The sequence below is a fragment of the Acomys russatus genome, chromosome 2 (genome assembly GCF_903995435.1).
Source record: "Acomys russatus chromosome 2, mAcoRus1.1, whole genome shotgun sequence".
Classification (NCBI taxonomy): domain Eukaryota; kingdom Metazoa; phylum Chordata; class Mammalia; order Rodentia; family Muridae; genus Acomys; species Acomys russatus.
In genome coordinates this window covers 57,295,656-57,320,819 of record NC_067138.1, presented here as the reverse complement: position 1 = coordinate 57,320,819, position 25,164 = coordinate 57,295,656, and the positions used below count along the sequence as shown (strand labels likewise).

Below are 25,164 nucleotides of genomic sequence, written 5' to 3'. Positions count from 1 at the left end.
CAAAATGTTAAGATTTTATTTACAAAGCTTTTCCTTGTTGTACAGAAAGTAAAAATGTTGTTACAATCGCAGTGTAACTGGCAGCCAGGACGGTCAACTCACCAATCACAGCTGTCACAATACAGCAAGAGTCTTACACGAAAACCTAACAATGTTTACAATTTTGTTGGGGTGAAGTCCCCAGGCTTGGTGGTGGATTACCAAGGGGCTAAACGAAGGAAGGCGGAATGTCGCGGGAACTATTCTTTGGCTCTTTGGGTGGGGGTGTCCTGGGGCTTGTATCACAGCTACCTTTTTAAAACAGCTACCAAATCCATGAGCAGTCCAACCAATACTCAACAGTTCTGTTTCCTGCAGATTGTTTCGGGTCTTAATCATCTTCTCCTTCATCATCTGTTTCTCTCTTTCTCTTTTCACCTTTCCCACTTTCCTCCTCCTCTGCAGTTAAAAAATAAATAAAAGGGCTGTGAGACCAAGGAAGGCATTCTGCCTAACACCGCTAATGGAGGCCAACTGTGTGTGGTTGGGCGACAGCACAGATGCACACTTCACAATGAAGAGGTCAGAGGCCAGGCACTGAGTTTCGGCTCCACAAGTTTTTCCTTCCAAATGTTTCTTTTTTCCCTTAAGCTTTTGTGTACCAGCCTAGCACTTATGAAAATATAGAGCAACAACTGCAGTTAACCAGTCTGTTTCTAAGCCATACTCACTGACAAGTGACCTTAGGCAAACCACTTTAAGCTCCATGAAGCCTACTTCCTCGTTTAACAGACAGTAATAGGAATGACACAAAGGAGCTATTCTGTAAACAAGACACCACAAGGCTTAGCATGAAACACGGGCACCGTCAAACTGCACTCAATGAAGGGGTTCTAAGTAGGGCTGCCGTCCTATGCCTGCTGCATGCATGGCTGGTCACCAGTCCCCAGAAGAGCAAAGTCTAACAGCCATCATCTTACAAGTCTGGAGGCTAAGGCAGAGTTTAAGCAAAAGTATCTAACCTAAGAGCATTTTCACCTAATTTTAACTGGGGAGAAAACCAAAGCATCTGCTTAAGACTCACCTTCATCTTCATCTTCATCCTCATCTTCTTCATCTTCATCAACTTCTCCATCATGTCCAAATTCTTCTTCCTAAAACAGAGAATGGCTTAACATTATTAGATTCTGCTAAGACACATAGGCTAGCAAGATGGCTCAACCAGTAAAGATGGTCTTCAAAACCCTGTAACTTAAGATGGATCACTAAGATGAAAGGGGAGAATCAAAGGCAGAGAACTCTCAAAAGTTGTCTCCATGAAAGCTGTGTCATGGATGTGGCTACGAGAGAGAGAGAGAGAGAGAGAGAGAGAGAGAGAGAGAGAGAGAGAGAGAGAGAGAGAGAGAGAGAGAGAGAGAGAGAGAGAAAGACAAAGACCAAGACCAAGACCAAGCTTGATGGCTCACTATAATCTAGCAACTGGGTATGGAGGCAGGAGGATCAGTAATTCAAGGCTAGCCTGGGTTACATTATTTAAAAAAAAAAAAAAAGCAAATATACTTTGAAATAGATATTACAACCCATTAGGAAGATAACTGTTATCTTTACATGCTCTGCTGTAAGGTGCTGGCTGATATTTTTGGTTCTGTTTGGTTTTTTGAAACATGGTTTCTCTGTGTAACAGCCCTGGCTATCCTGGAACTCGCTCTGTAGACCAAGCTCTCCTCAAACTCACAGACATCCACTTGTCTCTGCCTCCCAAGTGCTGGGATTAAAGGTGCGCACCCCTGCGTCCGGCTTTGATTTTCTTTATAAGCTTTAAAAATAAAAATAAAAAAGTGCTGGAGAGATAGCTCACAGTGCTCTTCGAGAAGACCTAGGTTTGCTTCCCATCACCTACCTGGTGGCTCACAACTGTCTGTAACTCCAGAGCACCGGACATGCATGTGGCAAATATATGTAGGTAATGTATACACACTTATGTACACAAGACAAAACAAAAATAAATCCTAGGAACAGAACACTTGCAAGGCTCTGGTTTCCAAATATAAAGAAATAAACGGAAAATTCAATGTACAATCGTACAATTCTGTATTGTTTTGGACAGATTACTTTTTATAGTCATATACTTTATATATGTAGAGTGTGGGTGTAACCTGAGACAGGGTTTCTCTGTGTAACTCTGGCTGTACTGACTTTGTAGACCAGGCTGACCTCGAACTCTCAAGGATCCACTTGCCTCTGGCTCCGAGTGCTGGGATTAAAGGCCTTCCTGGTTCTGGGATTATAGGCATGCACTCTTTCTTATACAAACCTTAGCCAGCTGCTCTTTCAAGGCAGGAGTACATACAGCTTTGAACCACGACTCTGCGGGTCTCACTACTTTGAATATACCCTTTTTTTGTTAATTTGAAAGGCAAGTCAGAGAGAAGTGTTGTGTTTAGATAGCACTCAGGCATATCCCTTATTTCCAAAAAGGCTGCTACACATCAGCCTTTGCCTCCTTCTTAACCCACATGTATCTTTGCCTTAACAGTAAGGAAAGGGAAGGAAACAGCTGTACTCACCTCTCCACTGACTTCATCTTCATCCTCTTCTCCCTCTACATCTTCGTCTTCATCTTCATCCTCTTCATCATCCTCCTCCTCTTCTTCACCATCCTCATCTTCCTCTTCCTCTTCTCCTTCTGAAAAGATCCAAAAATTAAATCACTAACCCTGGGCATACCTTTTAATCCCAGCAGATTACTTAGGAGGCACAGGCAGGTGGATCTCCAGAGTTTGAGATCAGCCTGGTCTACAGAGTGAGTTCCAGAACAGCCAGGGCTGCACAGAGAAACTCAAAAAACCAGAAGGAATAGCTTTGATGACTCATAGGGTCTATCTGCAAAGGTGAGAGAACCCAGACTTGGGCTACAAATTAGTGGCCTCCACAAACATATGGGGGGGGGGGGGAAGATTTACAGTTGCCTGCTTCCTACCAGCCCTTAATCCCAAGAGAGTATCCATCCTTTAAAAAAAAAAAAAAAAAAAAAAAAAATCAACAAGCTTGAACACCCTCGCCTCTGATGAAATCCACCTCTAGTTCACACAGGAGGAGGTTTTCCACTTCTGCCATGCCTGCAAGTTTGTATGTTTCCTTAAGGGAAGCCTGGTGAAATGGTGTGAGTGAATGCTCTCGACAGGGGAAGGAGGGTTGGGAGTTTATGACAGACTCAGCTACCTGAAACACTGTCTCATAACGCCTGCCCCTCCAAACAAAAATGGCCACCACAGGCCCATGGGGTATGTCACTGGGGGCAAGCTCTGGGGTCTCAGAAGCTCAAGGCAGTTTAGTGGCTCTCAGTCTTTTTCTGCTGCTTTTTCTCTCAGCTCCTTCTCCAGCACATGTGCCTGCCTGCCTGCAACCATGCACAGCCCCAATTAAATGGTCTCCTTTATAAGAATTGCCGTGGTCATGGTGTCTCTTTACAGCAGTAAAACCCTAAGACCCACTCTACTAAGAACAGTATCTGAAAGCAGTGTGAAATCAGGAGCCCCTAAAGGCTCAATATCAGGCCAAAAACAAAAAACAAAAAAACAACCATCCAACTAAAAATTCTGAGCAGCCTTTTTTTGGGTAAGGTATTTGCTATATAGCTGAGGTTGACCTCCAACTTGTAAACCTGACTCCATCTCTGCAGTGCTGAGATTTCTTGTGTGTGTTTGTTTGTCGAGACAGTGTTTCTCTGTGTAGCCTTGGCTGTCCTGGACTATTTTGTAGACCAGGCTGGCCTTGAACTACGGCATGCACCACCACACACACCTGAAAAAGTAATCTAAATTCTGTGTTATACCCCAAAAGTATACTTTTCATGAATAAAAAAGCACAATCTGGTTGGGCATAGTGGTGCACAGCTTTAATCCCAGCACTTGGGAGAGAGAAACAAAGTCCAGGCCAGCCAGGGCTCTGTGTTACAAAGAAACCCTGTCAAAAACAAAAACAAAAGCACAATTTAAGAGTCTAGAAGCCGGGTGGTGGTGCATACCTTTAATCCTAGCACTTGAGAGGCAGGCGGGATCACTGTGAGTTCGAGGCCAGCCTGGTCTACAATGCCAGTCCAGGACAGCCAAGACTACACAGAGAAACCCTGTCTTGAAAAACCAAAGCGTGTCTAGAAGCTTGTGGTTCAGGCACTGAGCTTGGAAGCACAGCAGGCAGAGCCAGGGAGGCAATGAGGTAAGGAGCTCAAGCAGCTGTGTGAGGAGCTACTGAACACTTGGCTCCAAACAGAAATACAGAACTGCCTCGCTATAAAACCATTTTCTTTGCACGGATTTTAGGGTTAAATGCCCCAGGATTTAGAAACTAAACATGCACGCACACAGAAGCCGGGTCACAGTCCGTCCAGGCTACAAACCTTCATCCTCCTCTTCCTTGTCCACACCGTCCACCTCTGCGTCTGAGTCAGGGGCTTCCTCTACACCGTCCACCTCTACATCCGAGTCCGGGGCTTCCTGGTCCTCTCGGTCATAGCCATCCAGATAGGACAGCTGGGGCAGGAGCTTGAAGACGCTCTCTCGGTAATCATTCAGGTTAGTGACCTCACAGCCAAACAGATCCAGGCTTTTCAGACAATCCAACTTTTTCTATAGGGAAGAACCAAAAAAACACAATTCCTAAATCAAAGGAACAGGTCACCAAATCATTTTCAAGATGTAAAATTCTAGGCTTCCCACCAATTAGCTGCTGTCCTTTCATCCCTGTACACAGGAAAACATTGAAGTTTTGTGTTGCCTTCCTAACAGCCAACTAGACAGAACTATCCCTTCCCCTCCTGCTCTGGGTCCTGAAGAGAACTGTCTTGTCCTGGTAGCAGTAGGAACCTAAGTGTGACCTAGCTGAAATGAAATGTACAAGGCCAACCTATGAGCAGCAAAGCAAGACAAGCGAAACCTGGCAGGTGTGCCAGAGCAGGCAGAAGGGTATACCAGAGCTTAGATGTCAGGACAGAGAAACCGCACACTCCTTTTGTTTGTTTTTTAAAGCCCTCTGGAAGAGGTTAACCTTACCAGACTTCTCTAGAGTAAACGTGAAGGTTTGTTATATTCAGCCTGCTACCTTTTAGACTAGCACGGAGAACCCAGAGTGCAGGTGTACACCCAGACCCCCAACACCTTCTAATAACTCTAAAATCAGGTGTGCTCTCTCAAAACTAAACTAAACATCAATATGGGAGCAGAGACGTAGCTCATTTGGTAGAGTGCTTGCCCAGAGCTATGGATTTGATCCCCAATACCATATTACCAGGTATGGCAGCGCAGGCCCCTCAGTATTCAGGAGTCTATATGATCAGAAGGTCAAGGTCATCACCAGCTTCTGATACCCCTCACTCAAAGTTCCAAATGAAACAAGTTCTAACAAAGCCAACAGTGATGCTGTTTTGCATAGTCACTACCAAATTCACATGACCCAGAAGAAATATGAATGCAACAAAACTTTGCTTTCAGGACTGAAGACATGTCTGTAATTTTCTGCTTTAAATGATCAGAATGTGATGTCAAACCAGTGCACTGGCTAAAATGGCTCACTAGCTGTGTTTGTAAACTAAAGAGCTTTGTTTTTCTTAAACTCATAGAGCTCCTCCGGCCTCTGCCTCCCAAGTGCTAGGAGTAAAGACACGCACCACCATGCCTAGCTAAAGTAAGCTTTCTTTTTTGTTTTTTGAGATAGGGTCTCTCTGTGTATCCCTGGCTGTCCTGGACTCACTTTGTAGGTCAGGCTGGCCTTGAACTCAGAGATCCACTCTCACCTGCCTGTGCCTCCCAAGTGCTGGGATTAAAGGCGTGCGCCACAACGGCCGGCCACTATTTTTAAGTGTTTTTGCTTTTTGTTTTGGCTAAAGTACTGCACACAACATTCACCTGCTCACCTATCATACACACCTCTTTAAACTATACCAGCAGCAGAGTAGCTGTGATACAGGCCTGGGCGCTTAGAGACGAAATCTTCATCCCCTCATCAGGAAGTGGTCACATAAGTTTTACTCTCAGATAGTCTCAGGGAGGACCCAGCAGCAGAATTACAGGCAGATGTTATGCCCCCACCCCCATAAAACACACAATGTAGTCTTTGAAGATTCTGTCCATCAAATAACATACTTACAGAGGCCAGCACCCTGATGTCTCAAGAAGGCAGGCCCAACCCTGCCAGGTCTAGGCAACTTTCAGATTCGGTTTGTATTGGGCAGGCCCTGACCTCAGAAACCCAGGTATTATTTCTTGCCAAAGAGGGGGGGTGGTGGAGTGCGGGGGGGGGGGGGGACAGGAATGCTGTAATATCATTCCAAATAATCAGCACAGGTTGTTTACTAGCTGTCTTCTTGGAGACAGAGCCTTTCTATGCTGCCTAGACCGGCCCAGAACTTCTGATGCCTGCCCTCTTCCCCAATCTCCTTAAGAGCCAACTCTATACCCAGTTAAGATACATAAAAAAATAAATTTAGGCAGCTTCCTAGAAAGGCTTATTCTAATGTGCTCCTCCTCCACCCTTTCTGAAGCTATGTCTTACCATGTAGCCTTTGACTCAGTTCTCTTGCTCTGGTCCCTCAGCATTCTCCACCAGCCATGTATTGCCTAAAACATGTTTACTTAATGGAAGGCCATAGATTCATCTACTGTACTGTGCTGCTTCTGAGCTGCATGAATTTTAGATATCTGCCTACTTATTGACAAAGCACTGTTATCAAACAATTTGGCTATGCCAAACAGTGTGCCAGTGTGCTAAGAATTGAAATAGCCAAGTTGACAGTGACAAATCCCACATAAATACAATATTCTGCAACTGTTTTTGTCTGTCGTCGTAGTTCTCCCGGGCCCCAGGGTTTCTCTGTGTAGCCTTGGCTGCCCTGGACTCACTTTGTAGACCAGGTTGGCCTCGAACTCAGTCATTCACCTGCCTCTGCCTCTGCAGAGTGCTGGGATTAAAGGCGTGCCACAACATCCAGCTCTGCAATTGTTGTAAAGCAGTAAAATCAGACTTACAGCCCAACAGGCTCAAAGACAGATTGCACAGCATCCTCGTGTAATGTGCACACACTGCTAAAAACTTAACAACTACACCATGCCGGACACGTGGCCTAAACTAATAAACATAAAACATTTTATTAACAATAATTTTGCTTGCCTTCTTAGAATTTAGAAGGGCTTTTGGGGATGGTTTGGATGGCCCAGGTCTCTTAAAAAAGGTGTCCCAGGAAGTCTGAACTGATGCCTTCTTTGTCTCTCGTTAATGTCCCTGTAGCAAGCAGAGGCATTCACAATCATTGCATTGACTGTCAAAACTGGGCTCAACGCAGTGTTCACAATGTGTGGTGATGAGGATGAAGATGGTGTTTCCCCCACTCTAGAACATTCAGCAGTCAACACTGGACCCAGTCTCCCTGCTACACCATCCCTACAGATCTCCTTTATTCCCAGTGAGAACCAAAGTCCAACCAACCTAGCTCAAGCTTTTCTTTCTTTCTTTTCTTGGGGGAGTAGGAAGAATTCAAGTCAGGGCTTTTCTCTGTATCCCTGGCTGTCCTGGAACTAGCTCTGTAGACCAGGCTGGCCTCAAACTCAAGAGATTCTAGAGATGCATGCTACAACTGCCCAGTCTCAGGCTTTCCTAAGCACCCGTGTGCATGGAGCATGGTAGCTCTGCCACATGGTGTCAGCATCACCCAAGCCTTAGCATAAAAAAGGACCATACTATTTCTATCACTTTGTAGGGACTTTTTACAACAACTACTATAAGAACTCTGCATAAAGCAGCTGCTGCAGTGGCACAAGCATAGCAACAAAAGATTACTTCTGCTCCGCCTTCACTGTCTTGGGGCCCTATCTGTTACAGTCCACAGCAGGAATAGTCACGCAAACCACTTCAATGTAGAACACAGGCTTCCCAGAGGATTCAGGTCTCCAAGAGATTCAAGGAAAGATACTCTCTGCCCCTCTGTTTAAAGCATGTGTGTACATACACGTACACACACCTGTGAGGGTATGCTATTCCTCAGCTGGGAGTAGGCCCAGAATTAAAAGATCTGCTACAAGCAATAAACACAGGCTTGGTACAGACCACAGGGGAGTGTTAGTTTGAGTATTCCTATGAGAATTCCATTTTACTAAAATTTAGGTATGGAATCAATTTACATGTAGGGGGGAAAAAAAAAAAAAAAAAAAAAAAACAAGTCCCAAAGGCAATGGAAAACTAAGTGAATTTGGATTTGATCCCTATCCTGCTATTAATTCCAAACAATTCTTTAAGCTCTCTAAACGCAATTTCCTCTTTAAACAGGACAGCCAGTCTCTGCTTTTTGGGTTATGAGCCTATGTCCCTGGATACAGCAGAACACAATGCCTGCATCTTTAACTTGCAAACAGTCTGCTCTACACAGAAAGCAATAAAACTAGCAAAGGCAGGAGAGTATGTGAGCATGTGGCAATGTATAGCAGGAAAAAAACAAGATCTGCAAAACAAAGTTCAAATAGAAGCTCAAACACTAACAAATACCTAAGTAAAAGCACTTATCAAGGTGATTAAAACTGCTTCACCCTGTTGGAAGGGGGAGTGAAAGCCCCTTTAATTCTATCAGGGTATTGTCACTTAAAGAAGCCAATCTGTTTTCCTCCAGAATATCAGCAGAGCGGGATTTGTTTTTGTTAGTCTGTTTTTTTGTTTTGTTTGAGAGGGTTTCATATAATCCACGCCCAGGTGGATGACCTTGAACTTTTGATCCTTCAGTGTTACAGGCATGTATGTGCCAATGTGTGATTTATGGAACCCAGGGCTTCATGCATTCTGAGCAAGCATCCTGTCAACTGAACCAAACCCACAGATCCCAACAAAGCATTCTTCCAGTGAAGGAAAACCCTTTATTATTTTCATAGTCTGTGACACCTGCTAGGTCTCTCACAGACCAGTCTATGGGACCGACTCTCTCCTGCATTAGGCCTACCTCCAGAACCTGAGCTCACTGCAACAGTTTTCCAATTACAAAACAAGGTAAGTCTACTACCCAACTGTCCTCTGAGGTCTCAAGTAAGGTAGGGAATAGTGTTCTCTCTGCCCAGTTTGCTTTAGGCCATATACCATAATTACCATCCAAAGGGCACTTAAAATCTAGTCTCTGTAACTTACATACAGTAAGACTGAGTGAGGAAGATCTATTTCCACCCAAAACAATGATATAGGGAAGTCTAAGATCACAGGCCCAAAACTATTGGGGCTGCCCTTAACTGTTCTAGCTACAGCTCTGAAGTCCCACCCAGGACAGGCTGTTCTGTTACAGTACAGATAGCTTAGCCAGTCTAGTGGGAAAAATTAGGAGACATGTTTAAGGCTATCACCAATATATGTTTTAAAAAGGATTAAAAAAAAAAAAAAAACATGAAAAATTCTCCATTGTATATCATCACAGTTTCAGTCAGGAGAGCAAAGCCCAAGAATACATCTAGAGATTATGACCTTTAAAAGCCACTCGATAAAGGAGCAGAATACCAGCACCTTTAAAGCTAATTATTCTCAATCATTTCTCCCACTAGAAATATGAAAATGAAAATGACAACAACCCAGTCTCTAAATTCTCCATCACTCACCAGAGGCTCCAAGGTGCTGATGTCCTTCAGCTTATTCCCACTCAGGTTCAGGTGTGTGAGGCTTGGAAGTTCTTCTGCTAATCTGTCCAGACCTCCAAAGATTCTATTATCGCTGAGCTCAAGCTAGGGGAAAAGGCACATACAAGCAGAGAATCACTACTGAGTGGAGGCAAAAAGCAAATACTTATAATGATTAAAGAAGCAGGCAGATAGTGCTGTAAACATCTGTAACCCCGTGATTCAGCAGAAGGCAGAAGCCAGAGTTCCAAGACAGCCTGGGCTACAAAGTGAGAGACCCTAGCTCATAACAAAAGCAACAAAATTCTACAAGGACGGTGAAGTGACTCCTCAGGTAAAGGAACTTGCTGACAGATCAAGTGCAACCCTGGGACCCATTCAACGAAAAAAATCAGACTCCTTAGACTGTTCTCTGAGTTCCACACATGGAGCATGTTGTGGGATCCCCATTTCTGTTAGGTTATAAACATTATTTGATTTGATTAAATCCAAACTAAGTAGTTTATAGATTCCAGAAACACTTGGGATGAGTTAGGCAGATCTGCCAGAAGATGGTAAAGTTCTGTTTTGCTTTATTTTTAAAAGTTGGGGTTGTATGCTTGCTTGTTGTTATTTGCATCATGTGCATGCAGTGCCTGTGGAGGCCAGAAGGGGGCATCAGATCCCCTGTGCAGGGCTATGCACCCAACACCTAGCACCAGATTCGGCATGGCAAGGGCAGCAACCTAGGGTCTGGAAATCCTGTCCCCCGAGGCTGCTTCTACAACCCTAGCACTAGCCTTCAGTGAGCAACTTCAGTTTCTCAACAACAGGGAAGTCACACAGGCAACAGGGTGCCACAAAGTGTGAGTCCTCACTACACGTTACTAGTATCTCAGAACACAAGAACGTGAAGAGTAAGTCAAGCTCTTCCTTTTACAGATAAACACTCAGGGGCATGGGATTCAAATCCTAGCACCCATACTGGATTGTTCACAACCACTTATAACTGCAGCTCCAGAGGATCCAATATCCTTTTCTGGCCTCCAAGGGAATCCCCCCAACACATATAAATTAAAAACAAGACCAGAACAACCCTCAGGCCATACAGATGATTCCAATTCCTTATACCTATGGCTAAGATAAAAGCAGCATGTAGAGCTTGAGAGCCCAACAATTTCCAAGCACATGACCTCACCTGCTCTTACAGCAAACCCTGGAGTCAGCAGGGTGACCCTCCCATCTTACAGGCAGCGCTGCCCGCTGCACTACACACATGCCTAGTGTGCTAAGTGTGGAAACTTCACGTGGCTGGGCATAGCGACAGGTTTGAAACCTAACTACCCAGGAGGCTAAGGCAACTTGCTATCCTATGTAACTTAGAAAGACTTTGTTTCACAGTTTACAAGGGACACAAAAGAGCTGGGAATATAAACTCAGCGCTAGAGTGCTTGTCTAGGAGTCACAAGACCCGTGAGCTCAATCCCCAATACACAAGACAAAATACCTCCCAAAAAAATCAAAAACAAAAAGGGAAAACCAAACAGAAACTACTGGCTTCATGAATAAAGGTTTTAGCATGATAAAAATACTCTTGACATTGCCAGGCCTGGTGGCACACACTTTTAATTCCAGCACTTGGGAGGCAGAGGCAGGTGGATCTGCTGTGAGTTCAAGGCCAGCCTGGTCTACAAAAGTCCAGAAAACATTGTCTCGAAAAACCTTAGAGAGAAAAACAAAACAAAAAACCTCGACAGAGAGCAACAGCCCACACCTTTTAGAATGCTAGAAAGGGATTCTGTCTAAAAACATAGATGAGAGATGGTTCTGTAAATAAAGGCACAAGCTTGAGGACCTGAATTTTGAGTCTTGACATAGGAGAAGACAGACTCCCAAGTTGTACCCTCAGGGTTTCTCTGGATAGCCCTGCTGTCCCGGACTTACTTTGTAGACCAGGTTGGCCTCAAAATCAGAGATCCACCTACCTCTCCCTCTTGAGTACTGGGACTAAAGGTGTGCGTGGCCGCACCCAGCTGATACTTGTTTCTTATGAAGAGCCTATGCTGAGGTGGTTAGAACATACAGTTCTTACCAGCTGTGAGAACATTCACAACCTTAAGTATGATCACCTTCTCATTAGCCCTGTGAGTGATCAGTGTTTAAATGTTTTCAGGAAAGGCCCCGTACAGTGGGCGGTGCAAGCTTGCAACCTTAGCACTTGGGAGGCCAAAGCAGAACTGTGTTCTGGTCCAAACTGCACAGCAAGACCCTGTGTCAATAAAGCTACAGTGGTGCTTAATCTCACTGCTGACTTGACGTGTTTAGAGTTAGTTAGGGACTCACTGCCGGAGAGAGCTAGCTGAGGGAAAACCACTCCAAATCAAGGACTGGAGCCCAGATCTATTCAGAAAAGAATCTAGGACAACACTGGCATTACTGCACACACTGCATTCCATCCGCCACATCAAGTGTGCCACTGTGCCCTCAAACTGAGCCCAGATGAGCTCAGATTTATCAGGACGTTAAGACCAAAACACACGAAGCAGGCAGATCTCTGTGAGTTTGAGGCCAGCCTGGTGTACAAAGAGAGTTCCAGTATAGCCAAGGCTACACAGAGAAACCCTGTCTCAAAAAGAGAAAGGAACAGAACACACACTTATACATCAAATTTATAGTACTTGGGAGGCAGAGGCAGGAGCATCGATGTGAGTTCGAGGCCAGCCTGGTCTACAAAGGGAGTCCAGGACAGTCAGGGCTACACAGAGAAAGCTTGTCTCAAAAAAAATAAAAAATAAAAAAAATAAATAATAATAATAATAAATAAAATCAATTTCATGCAAAATGGATGCTAAAATCTTTATGTGGGCCCCAGATGACCAGCATCAATCTTTCAACATCACTGATGACCCATATACATAATCTTGATTTCTTTAGATTTGTTTGCACTATGTCTGTGCACCACATGTGCACCTGGTGCCTATAAAGGTAAGATTCTATAAAAACCTCAAAAACCACACCTCCTTTTCCTCAACAAAAGGATCTTATCTGACCCTAGCATTACTCAGAGTTCTGCCCGTTGGCAGCTATTTTCCTAAAGTCTTTATGAGAAATACACAGAGACAAGATAAAGCCTTTCTTAAATATTTTGCTTTCTGTGAGAACTAGAAGGCAAGAGAGGATGACTTCAGGGAAGGTAAACTACTAACAGTGGGCCAGGACCAGATAGAAATGTAGCAGGGTTGGGTTTTTGTGTGTGTGAATTGGGGGGGAGGGGCACATGTCTGCCTGGTGGGACCCTCAGTCCTTTGGCAAGTTTCTGCCTGCTAAGAGCTGATTACAGGCCATACCAGGTCTGGCCCACAGTAGGCTGTTACATAGGACTTTTCTGGTCAGTCACAACACATTTCAAACTCTCTAGTTATTAAGAATTACATAAGCCGGGGAGTGGTGGCGCACGCCTTTAATACCAGCAATCAGGAGGCAGAGGCAGGTGGATCACTTTGAGTTCGAGGCCAGCCTGCTCTACAAAGCAAGTCCAGGACAGTCAAGGCTACACAGAGAAACCCTGTCTCGAAACCACCACCACCCAAAAAATTACAGATAAGGCTAGAGGTGGCTCAGCAGTTAGGAGCACTTGCTGTCCCTGCACAAGTTGGGTTCAGCTCTTAGCACCCATGGGTGCAGATCTGATGCCCTGGAGGGTACCACACAAACACATGAATATCCTTATAGAGATGAGACAGTCTTCAGCCTCCTTTCACCAATTTATACATTACAGCAAGGACAGTGGGGGGCTCTTGTGACTCCTCAGTCAGAGCCTAACAACAAAACCTAACTAACAAAATAAAGCTTTTCACAATTAACCAACTACTTATACAGCAACTATCCTTCATGGTCCAGCATGTATTATTCAAAGCACAGCTGCAATTCTGCAGGCCAAGTGCAGCCACTGCAGATGATGGGGCTAACCATCTCAGAAAGGAAGGTGCCTCCCATCTCAACAGCGTCACAGTCCACTCAACACATGTGCTTGTGCCACACACAAAAACCACACGTGTCCTCCTCAGTGGCTCCCTTTCACTTAAAAAAATTAAACAATACTTACCTTTTTCAATTTAGGTAGCTTGGGGAGATCTGAAACTGAAAACAGGCCTACATTTATTAAACTGAGGAACTCTAAGTTCACAAATTCATCTGTTAACCCCTCAATTTTTCCATCATTTGCTTTGCAATTGTCCAAGACAAGTTCTCGAACCTGTGGGAACAAACAAAAAAGGAAATAAATTTTAAAAACTACAATAGGAAACAACAACAAAAAGCAAAAAGTCAGACAACTCCATAAAGCCCCATATTCAAGGATTGCCTTTAGAGTAGGATCAGCTAAAATAAAAACCCCACAATTGGTCTTCTAATAGCAGTGTAATATTAAGACCCAAAGACCACTGATAACTCACATGGTTTACACTCCACATCCCACAAAGAGGCACCACAGTTCACAGGTGATGATGACCTGTGCCCTGAAGCTTGCACACGGGCTCCCTCTCCCCTTCCCCCAACCCCTTCTCTCAAAGCTCAGGAAGGGCTTCTTCTCCTATCAAGATCACAGGACATTTGAGCACTTGAACTCAGGGACCTGCTGCTGCTCTGGAGCAGAGTGGCTCCTCTTACATCCCTGAGCTTGTGAATCAAGTTGCCAGCCGTTTCTGTCTGTTTGTTTTGTCTTGTTTTGAGGCAGGACTTTCACTATAAAGCCTTAGCTATCCTGGAACTCACTTTTCTGCCTGGCCTGCCTCTTAAATGCTGGGGTTAAAGGTATTCACCACCACGGCTGGATTTTCACACCTGCATACTTTCCAATTTAGGATCTTTTCTTTTTCTGTTTTGTTTTAAACAGGGTCTCACTATGTAGCCCTGGTTGACCTAGAATTGGATATACAGGCAGCTGTCTTCTGACTCAGAGATCAGACTGCTTCTGCCTCCCAAGTGTTAGAATTAAAGGCATGTGCCACCACCAACGTTCCAAACCTGGAGTGCTCATGAAATAAGGTGGGCATGGTGACACATACCACTAACTAGGGAGGCTGAGGCCTGAAAGTTGAAGGCCAGCCTTAACTATAAAGCAAACCTTCACATAGATAAATAGACTCGGGACACGGCAGAGGATGTGATGTCACACCTGGGAGATAAAACAGTGCTACAAGCCATTGACAGATTGTTCTGTGGGGAATCTTTGCAGTGCAAACCCAGAGACCTGAGTTCAATCCCTGTCATTCACATAAACAAGTGGCAAAGAACTGACTATACACTAGACCTCGGACCTCCACGTGCACACAGTGGCAAACTCATGCCCCTCCACATCATTCACACATGATTTGGGGTTTTTTTTTTTGGGGGGGGGGGTTCAAGGCAGGGTTTCTCTGTGTAGTCTTGGCTGTCCTGGACTAGCTTTGTAGACAATGCTGGCCTAGAACTTACAGAGATCCACTTGCCTCTGCCTCTCTGAGTGCTGGGATTAAATGCGTGCACCACCACACAGAGAGATCTTTTTTTTTTTTTTAATGTAGGAAAAAATGAAATGCAGAGAAACCCTGTCTCAAAAAACAAAAAAAAAAAAAACAAAAAAAACAAAAAAACAAAAAAACAAAAAAAGGAAAGAAATGGTGGTCTGGGATGACACTGAACTTCTTAGTCAAAGTGAACAGATCTCTCTCACTTTCTGGTGACACGAGGATGAGTACGCGTGTAGGCTAAGTTCCAAAATGGAGGAAAAGAAGTTCAGGAAACACTGTGGTGGTTTTATAGGAGTAACCCCATAGACTGGTGTTTAACTGTTTGGCCCAAGGGAATGGCATTATTAATTAGGAGGCATGCATGACCTTGCTGGAGAAAGTGTATCATTGTGAGGGCAGGCTTTGAGGTCTTATAACTAACTGGTCAGTGTCTTCATCACTTCCTGCTGCCTAAGGATCAAACGTAGAAGTCTCAGCTCCTTCTCCGTATCTGCCTGCTCGCTGAAACGCTTCTCACCATGATGATAATGGACTAAACCTCTAAAGTGTAAGCCATACCCATGTAAATGTCGTCATGGTGTCTTTTTAGAGCAGTAAAACATGAAGACAGTCTACCCACAGGAAGACTTTTATTTTAAGAAGGGGTAGCATGGCTAAAGACAGGTCCCTGACTTTTCCAGGAATGATGAGAATGTAAGTAAGGGTCTCACCCATGAAGCAGAGGTAAGGCAGGCCAAGCCACCGGAGAATAAGCCTGGACAGTTGGCTAGGGTTGCTACACCAGGCCAAGCTTTAGGGGCTGTGCTCAGGGCAAAGTCTCAAAGGGCCACTGGCTAGCTGCCTTCAAATCTGTAAAGTTCTCCCCAGAGCCTGAACTGGTGGTACAAGCCTCCATGCTAGGTTCTCAGGAGACTAAGGCTCAAGATCATCTCAGAAAAAGAGAAGCCAATGCGCGGTGGTAATGCATGTCTGAAGGCAGGAGTTTGAGCTCAATCTTGATCATAGGAGGTCTAGGTAAGCCTCTTAGAAAATAAAAAATGTGCCTGTGGCACTGTCTCAGAGTTTAAGAGCACTTCTGCTCCTTCAGAGGCCCCCAGCTCAGCTTCCAGGGGATCTAACACCTCTTCTGGCTTCTGCAGGCAACTTAATACATGTGGCAGGCATGCAGACATACAAATAAATATAATAAATTAATTTTCATAAGCAGCCAGACATGGTGGCACACACCAATTAATCCCAACATTTGAGTTCCTGGACAGCCAGGGCTACATACTAATAAGACTCACAGTCTCAGATGGGCACTGTGGCACACGCCTATAGTCCCAGCACTCGGGGAGGCAGAGGCAGGTGGACCTCTGAATTCAAGGCCAGCCTGGTCTACAAAGTCCAGGACAGTCAGGCTACAGAGAGAAACCCTGTCTCAAGGGGGAGGGAGGACACTCAGTCTCAAACAATAAAAACCAAACACCTAAGAAGGAAAGGCTGGCCTCCAACCTGTCCATCTGTACATACAAACTGGAGAGCCCTGTGGTGTAGGACACGGCAAGGTGCCTTCTGCTCAAAGATGGAAACTTTAATTTTTTTCTTTGTCCCCAGCACCCCCCTTGGTTTTCCAAGACACGGTTTCTCTATGTAGCCTTGGCTGTCCTCAAACTCACAGAGAGATCCACTTGCCTCTGCCTGAGTTGGGGTGTGTGTGTGTGTGTGTGTGTGTGCGCGCTATTTTTTGGGCCTAATTTACTTATTGGTCATTCTCCAATGGAACTTTTTTCTCAAATGGGAACGAAGTCAGTGTTTAATAACTAAAACCAAACAGCACAGTGCGTGAGTTCAGGGTCATCCTCTACTGGAGTTTGACGCCAGCCTGGGGTATTGGAGACTTACTGTCTCACTGTGCTGCGCTGCTGGCCTGGAGCCTAGAGACCCACCTGCCTCCGCCTTTGTCAGTTCTGGGATGAGAGGCGTGCTTCCCCAGCTTTCCTCTAACTCCCGCACTAGGTTTCTAGTTGTGGGTAATGTCAAATTCCCCACTGCTTCTCCCTAGGCTTCTCCTTTCTTCCTCTCCTAACATTTCAGAGTTCCATTCTTTCTCCATTAATTTCCTACACTGGGAAATGACCCATTTTACCTACGGTCAGTTAGGCAATCCTTCCCAATTTCATACTTGCCCTAGAAGAAGGTAAAGGTAGAAAAATTAAATACAATTTTGAGTTGTGGTGGTTTGAATAAAAATGGCCCTCATGTGCTTGAATGCTTGGCCACCAGGGAGTAGCACCACTTGAGAGTGTGTAGGAGGTGTGGCCTCTTTGGAGGAAATGTCACTAGAAATGAGTTTTCAGGTTTCCCATCACCACCACCTACCCACCCACTCTCTCTCCCCACATTTCTGGCAATCTTTCTGCCTAGTGCTACGATTACAGCCCTGTGCCACAAAAGGCTACCAAATTTCCAATTCGTTTAATTAGAAAAGTACTAAGTAAACTGTGGTTTGTTGCTGCCACGCCTGCTTCTCTCTCTGCAGTGTGCTAAATAAACTTGTTTTTACAAAAGAAACTGCCCTACACTAAATACACCGAAACATAGACTCACACAGGATAAAATAGAAACTCTGACCTCCACAGGAACTTATAGCGGGACAGACGTGCAGAATTTTTTAATGAATACAAGAGTGCTTGTGATGTATTAACAGAAGGCAAGGGGGCAGAGGTGGGTGGCACTGCTAACCCAGCATGCTGGAAGCCCTGGATTCAGTTCCAAAACCACAATAAAATGACGACTAATCAGGAGTGGTGGCATACACACACATCGTTAACCCTAGCACTTGAGAGGCAGAGAGCGAGGAGGATCTCTAGTTCGAGTTCCAGGACAGCCAGGGCTAAGTGAAGAAACCCTGCCTGGGAAAACAAACTGGGCTTGGGAAGGAGCTCAGTCAGTTGAGCCCTTGCTTAGTATATACAAGACCCTGGGTAATGCAGACCAGTGAGCCCAGAATTTGGGAAGAGAAATTAATATGGGGCTCTAAAGGTCATCTCCAGACAGGGTGGCACACACCTTTAGTCCCAGAAACCAGCAGAAGCAGATGAGTCAAGTTTAAAAACGAGCTGGTCTACACAGCAAGTTCCAGAATAGCCAGGTGACAGGGCTCAGCAGTAAAAATGCTTGTTCCTAAGCCTAACTACGAGACCCACATGGAGGAGAGAACAACTCCCACAAGTTGTCCTCTGGCTTCCACATGCACACACACAAATAAAATAAAGAGTATTAAAAATTCAAAGATGGGTTGGAGATGGCTCAGGGTTAAGAGCACTGGCTGCTCTTCCAAAGGTCCCAAGTTCAATTCCCAGCAAGCACATGATGGCTCACAACCTACTATAATGAGATCTGGCACGCATGTGTCCATGCAGGCAGAACACTTTATAAATAATAATAAATTAATTTTAAAAATCCAAAGATAAAGAATTTTCATTCTGCCCCTCAGCAAACACACTAGGCTCATAGTAGCAGCCCTTCAATGTGTTCAGGTGGCAGAAAAGTTGAGAAAGAAACTCCACCCCAAAAATGGGAAATGCTTGTGTCCTAAGGGTAGACAAAGGAAACAATTCCGAAAAATAATTTGATATAAAATATTATGTAACAGGCTGGGCGTGGTGGCGCACGCCTTTAATCCCAGCACTTGGGAGGCAGAGGCAGGCAGATCACTGTGAGTTCGAGGCCAGCCTGGTCTACAAAGAGAGTCCAGGACAGCCAAAATAACATAGAGAAACCCTGTCTTGGGGGGAAAAATTAAGTACGATAGAAAAAAGTCACCAGGGGCTCTTCTTTAAGACAAACAGACAGTACATGTTTACGAAATGATCCAAGAAAAGAAAATAAGCCATTTTGTAGACTACACACCAAAATGCAGCCGTAAGGTTAAGTGTGCGCTGTGCGTCTTTATCAACTGTTTCTCACTTATCTGAGTCTAATTTTCCTTAAAGATGTATTATTGTACAAAGGAAAACAACCCCAATTAGTTGCTATGCAACCAATTAGAATATCCCATAGAGCTTAGAATTATAGCCACTAAACAACAGATGCCAAAAGTTGGGGTGGGGGCCACAACAGGACCACAAAAAAAGGGAAGACACAAGCTACGAAAATCTGGGTCAAAGACAGATTGATGAGCAGTGTAAACACATAGCACACGAAGGTTTCTCAGGGGCAGAATTAAAAAATAAAAATCCTCCAGTGAGACGCTAGTTGGTTTCCTCTAACTCTTAATGGGAACTGTAAACAACCAACCAAATTAACTGTAAACAGCTGGTTTGAAGGTTCACTGTGTCTGCAGGGTGAAAGGTGCCCAGCAGCCTGTGTGCTGGGAAGCGGAGAGCCTCCCTTCACAACAGAACAGGTACTTATTCCAACTCTGGAGCACAGCAAATGCACCCACCTGAGTTAAGTGTTGCTACTGCATGCCAGCAATATTTGTGGCATACAAAGTATACTTTAAGTATATTCTAGCAATGTACCATTTGTTTTCAGTGAAAATTCCCCCACCCAAGCTGAGGGTCTTAGCAAGCATTCTACCACCAAGTCCAAGAAACTCTTACTAGACACATTGAACCAATCAATGGCCTCATACATATTGAGTAGAATCTACCAGGGAGACACTCCCAACCAATTTACTAAGTATCAGACTGGAAGCGTATTGGCAGAACATATATACCCTTGATTCAATCTCCAGCAGTCCCAAAAATTCTATTCTCGCCCTTAAAGTGGCATTTACTTTTTCTTTTTTTGATACAATGTCATTTTATGCCATTTTCCCCTCCACTGTGAAAACACAACTCTACAAGAACGGGTTTGGACTTTGGGGGAAAAAATTAAATAAAGTATTAAAAGCCTCTCCTGAGGAAAGGAGCACACCGTGTTTCTAAGTAACAGAGGTGCAGCACAGGGACCTGAACTTGTCATCTTGGGTCTTATATACTTTGGAAGAGGCGAGCACCAAGACGATAAACAAGTAATGTCACTAGGATGTCAGAGGCTCAAAACTCACCACCACCACGCACACACGCGAAGCCTGCTCAGTTTTACACCTCTTTGCACTCTCCTTACTTCAGCATCACCTGACTTTAAAGAGCACACCTGGCTGAGGACTGGGATCTTTCTGACACTCCTATGTGAGTCTGAAGGGTCCCAAGGGCCAACCTTTCTTCCTAACAATTCTAAGCAGCACATTTGTTGGTTTGGTTGGTTGGTTTTTTGAAACGGGTTTCTCTGTGTAGCCCTGGGCTGTCCTGGACTCCCTTTGTAGACCAGGCTAGTCTCAAACTCAGAGATCCTCCCGCATCTACCTGGGTTTAAAGGTGAGCACCACGCCCTGTGCACATTTTAAGGCAAGAACTCACTACATAGGACAGGGCTGGCAGCCTCTGCCTCATGAGCGCGGGCATCAAAAGGCTTGCACTACCACACTCAGGAAGGGGTGAGCTGGCAGGGCACACCTTTCATCCCAGCACTCGGGAGGTGACTGCAGAGACGGGCAAATCCCGACTGAGTTCGAGGCCAGCCTGGTCTACAAAGCGAGTCCAGGATAGCCAGGGCTACACAGGGAAATACCGTCTTTGGGGGGGATGGCGGGACAAAAAAAAAAAAAACAAAAAAACAAAAAAAAGGAGGGGACGAGCTCATTTAAAAGGCATCATCTTGGAACTCAGCATCTGCCTTATGACTTTTGTGCAAAACACTCTTCAGACTTCAAGTGTGATGGCACAAGCACTCACGGGGCCAGAAGAGACTACCTACTTATAGAGACTGTGCCTCAAAACACAAACGTGTGGCCCCAGCACTCTGGGAGGCAGAGGCAGGAGGGCCTCTACAGGCTGCAGGCCAGGCTACTCTACAAAGTGAGTCCAGGCCAGCCAAGGCTACAGAGAAATCCTGTCTCGGTTTGAAAAACTAAACAAAGCCAAACAAATCATCTACAGCATTTCACCTTCAAACTTTGGGGGGGGAGGGGGGTTTCGAGACAGGGTCTCTCTGTGTTAAGCTTTGGCTGTCCTAGTCTCGATTTGTAGACCAGGCTGGCCTTGAACTCACAGCGATCCGCCTGCCGCCTCTGCCTCCCGAGTGCTGGGATTTTTTTTTTTTTTAAAGGATTGCGCCACCACTGCCCGCCTCGCGTTCGTGTTCTTTACAGGCCAGTAATCTTGGTGGCTTTCTCAAATACACTTTCCCGAGACCCATCAAATCACCTGGGTACAAAAAGATTTAGCACGAGGCCCACCAGTTTACACTGGTTTCTCAGGTTTACTACAGGTAAAATACTCAATAAATCAATGGTTCAAAAGACCATGGATGTCCAATGGTGCATCCACCAACCACTTGTTGCTTTTGGGCGCTTTAAATGCTAGTCCCCCAACTCATTTTTAGTTCCATGGCTCTTGGCCTGACTTTCTCAAAAAGGTTTAAGATGAAAATGGGTACTTCACCTAAATTCAGTTTACTTCATGCTCTATTGATTTGTGTGGCTGTCTGGAACGAAAGGCTCAAGCCATTAACTCATCTTTTCAAGTTAAAGGAAGAAGATGGTTTAACAACTCAATTTCCTAGCACGTGGTGGGCACAAAATGTCTGACTGAGGGAGGGGTGGAAGGGACACGTGCCGGTGAAAAAAATCCTCCGGGCCCCGGGAGCAGGGACACCACCCAATCAGTCCTCAGGGACCGCCCCACACTTCGGCGGTGCCGACCTCAAGGCCTGTGGCAGGAACACAAAGCCTCGGGCATGCCAGGCCATTTCCACAAGTTCCCAACTTGTTAGCCACAGCCACCTGCGTGCGCCAGCTCGGACCCGCGCCACCGGTGCCAGACGGCATGTGGGCCCAGAGTCGCGGCTGCACGCGCCGCACGACAGCGGCGTCGGGCCCGCGGCCTGCGCTCGCTCGCTCGGCCGGCCGCAGAGGCCGCGCGGAGCACGTGCGGGGCCCCAGGCCGCCCCAGCCCCGCGTCGGCCACCGTTGCCCTTTTAAGAAGGGGGAGGGCGCCCGCGAGGGGACGAGGCGGCGGCGACGGCCGGGTGCCGCGCTTCCAGGGCGCACGGAGCCGAGCTCGCGGGGCGGGGGCAGCCCGGGGACCGACAGGCAGCGCGAGGGCGGCCGGCTCACCCGGCGGAGGAAGACGGCGCCCGCCAACATGGCGCTGTGGCGCGCCCCGGCTGGCGCGCGGAGCCGCTGGCCGCCCACACCGAGGGGCCGGCCTCCCTCTCGGGCAAGGCCCCGGGCGGCGACGGCGGCGGCAGCGCGGGGGAGGGCGAAGCCACCGCGGTGACGGTGCCCGGCCGACCCGGGAAAGGCCCGCGTGGCCAAGGCCGAGGGCGATGGCGAGCCGGGCAAAGGAGGGGCAAAGTTGTATTTTTTAGGCTTGAAAAATGGCGGGAAGCGCATCCTTTTTTCAAACTTGGCCTCAGGAGGGGCGGCGGTTGCGCCACCTTCGCCGCCAGGCCCGCCCCTCCCCCGTTCCGCGCCAGGCCGCGCCCGAGGGGGCTTCCGCGCCCCTCAGGGACCCGAACCCCGTTCTCGGCGCGGCCCGCGAGACCCTCCCGGCCACTTCCCCGCCGGCCGCGGGGCGCATGGAACCTGGCCCGGCCCCGCAGCTGGCCTGGCGGCGCGGCTCTCCGGCAGGCCCGGCCGCGCATCCCGGGAGGCTGCAAACATGGCTCCCAGCGTTACACAACCCCCGCGCCCGCCCTTGCCGCCAGCCACACGCACACGCGCTCCCTCCGGGAGAGGACCGAGCGGGCGAGCGGCTCAAAGTTTGCTTTTCCACCCGCCGTCCTCCCCGTGGCCACGGGGGCCCGCGGGCGCCAAAGAGTTAATGCCCGCGCGCTCGCTCCCCCCTCCGCGCTTTCCGCCCGCCTTCCCTGTCCCCGTCCGAGCTGCGAGCAGCGCCTTCCTCGCGCCGCGGCCGGAGCCCGGTGGCCCGCAGGTGGCCACCATTACTTGCAAGTCATCGGGGGCGCGGGCGCCCGAGGGGTTCCACTTACTGCTGCCGGGGTCCGGTTCCTCAGCTCCAGGTGGATCCTCTTCTTCATGTCCATGTTCCCCTCGTCCCCCCTCTTCAAACTTAACTTTCCGCGGCGGGGGCGGAGGGGGGAGAGGCGACCCGGCCTGCGCGGCGAGGGCCGTCGGAAGGAGGCGGCTGGAGGAGGCGGCGTGGTCCCGGGCGGCGCGCGGCGTGCGGGCGTGCGGGCGAGCGGAGCCCCCGGAGCCAAGTTACTCGCGGGAGCGGAGAGAAACCATGGAGGGAAAAGGGGGCTGGAGCGCGGCGCTGGCCTCACTACCGCCGCCCCCGGCCAAGGCCCCGCACTGCGCTTAAACCGGCGACGCGACGCGGCGGCTGCTCGGCTCCACTCGGCCCTGCGCGGCGCCGCTCGGCTCGGGAGCCCGGGCTGCAGCGCGAACTGGGGAGGTGCACGGAGGGCGGGGCGGGGCGGGGCCCGCCTTAAGCTCAGCCCGGACTGCGGCGCCGCCTCCCGGGCCGCGCGCGCCTCCTGGCCCTCGGGTCGCACGTGGGCTGGCTGATGTAAGACCTTCCGGTGCCGGGGACCACCACCCCCCCACTTTCGCTTGCACGTCTATGCACTGACCGGCTTTGCCTCGCGCCTTCGGGGATCTCCCGGGACCATTTGCGCGCGAGCCTTCCAACGCCCTCAGACGCTGTGGCTTTGGGGTTCACTCCACTCCCATCCCCCAGTTAGGGACCCCTTAGGTCCAGTATGTTGGAAGTGCCTTCGAGGACCCTCGTGAGGCTGTGCTCGCTACCCCGCCGTGTTGTACCGCGTGGCACCTGCAAGGGGGCTGCACTCCTTCACGGGCGGGGGCAGCTTCTGCTTTCCCAAGCCATGCAACATCTGCGCATCCCCACCCCCACCCCCAGTTCAGGAGACTCTCTCGGCGCTTGTTTGTGTTTTTAAATATTTTTATAAAAAATACTTTAAAACTATTTCTTCATCAGTACGTAAACTGCAAACTAGCCAAGGAGAAACAAAAGAACTATATATAAATACTGGTTTTGAGCATTTTAATGTTAGCTACCAGTATAGAAAAAACGTGAGCAGTTTTAATGAAGCCCCAGTCCCTACCTTTTGACTTTTAATCGGCTCTTCGGGTACCCATGGAAAGTGTATAAATCCCTCGTCTCCATTAAAGTGAATCCTGGACTGGCAGCCTTTGTCAAGGTCTAATTTCAAGGGTCCCTGGATCTAAAGCACACAACGTGTTAAATCAGATGCTTACTTGCTTCTGCTATTAACCAGAGGCACCACGAATTACAGTTTACTGGAGAAAACCATAGTTTTATGCATTACCCTAAGATTTTTTTTTTTTTTTTTTTTTTGGTTTTTTTTTTTTCGAGACAGAGTTTCTCTGTGTAGCCTTGGCCACCCTGGACTCACTTTGTAGACCAGGCTGGCCTCGAACTCACAGCGATCCGCCTGCCTCTGCCTCCCGAGTGCTGGGATTAAAGGCGTGCGCCACCACGCCCGGCTACCCTAAGATTTTTAAAAAAGTTCCTCCCCATTCCATTTCACCTTAAAAGCCCAAACTTTTTTTTTTTTTTTTTTTTTTTTTTTTTTGAGACAGGGTCTCTCTGTGTAGCCTTGGCTATCCTGGACTTGGACTCCCTTTGTAAACCAGGCTGGCCTCGAACTCACAGCGATCCGCCTGCCTCTGCCTCCTGAGTGCTGGGATTAAAGGTGTTGCACCACTATGCCCCGCTAAGAGCCCAAAATTTTTAATGGATTATATAGCAGTTTCAGAAATAATAGTGCAAGGAAAGAATGTTTGTAGGTTATGGGGAAACGTCATTCATGGTTCCAGTGGAATCTGGAAGACCAAGACAGGACAACATGGGAAAAGTGAGAGGTGTGCTCCTTGTCAACAGTGATCTGTGGTTATTATGTGACAGGCTTCACTGGGCTATGCAAAAAAAAAAAACAAAACAAAACAAAAAAGCTACTAAGACATGTCCATAAGCTAACACTCACTGAGGGTTGGTATGTTATAAGGGCTTGTGTCTTAT

General features: G+C 47.3%; 1 protein-coding gene across 1 annotated transcript; it reads right to left on the bottom strand.

Moving 5' to 3' along the window:
* On the bottom strand, window positions 1–23,496 carry Anp32b (acidic nuclear phosphoprotein 32 family member B). The gene is made up of 7 exons (XM_051161753.1): window positions 23,129–23,496; window positions 13,699–13,848; window positions 9,597–9,719; window positions 4,379–4,607; window positions 2,547–2,665; window positions 1,064–1,133; window positions 1–438 (listed from the first exon to the last, which is right to left on the bottom strand). The coding sequence occupies exons 1-7, from the start codon at window positions 23,180–23,182 to the stop codon at window positions 371–373; spliced, it is 813 nt and encodes a 270-aa protein (XP_051017710.1). The 5' UTR covers window positions 23,183–23,496; the 3' UTR covers window positions 1–370.
* Between the last annotated feature and the right edge of the window lie 1,668 nt (window positions 23,497–25,164).

Excerpts from the sequence above, each read along its gene's own strand:
- Anp32b (XM_051161753.1), bottom strand. The coding sequence starts at position 23,182 with ATGGACATGAAGAAGAGGATCCACCTGGAGCTGAGGAACCGGACCCCG. Across the intron at positions 13,849-23,128 it reads GGAACCGGACCCCGGCAGCA|GTTCGAGAACTTGTCTTGGA; the intron begins GTAAGTGGAACC and ends TTGTTCCCACAG. Across the intron at positions 9,720-13,698 it reads AGCTACCTAAATTGAAAAAG|CTTGAGCTCAGCGATAATAG; the intron begins GTAAGTATTGTT and ends CTTTTCCCCTAG.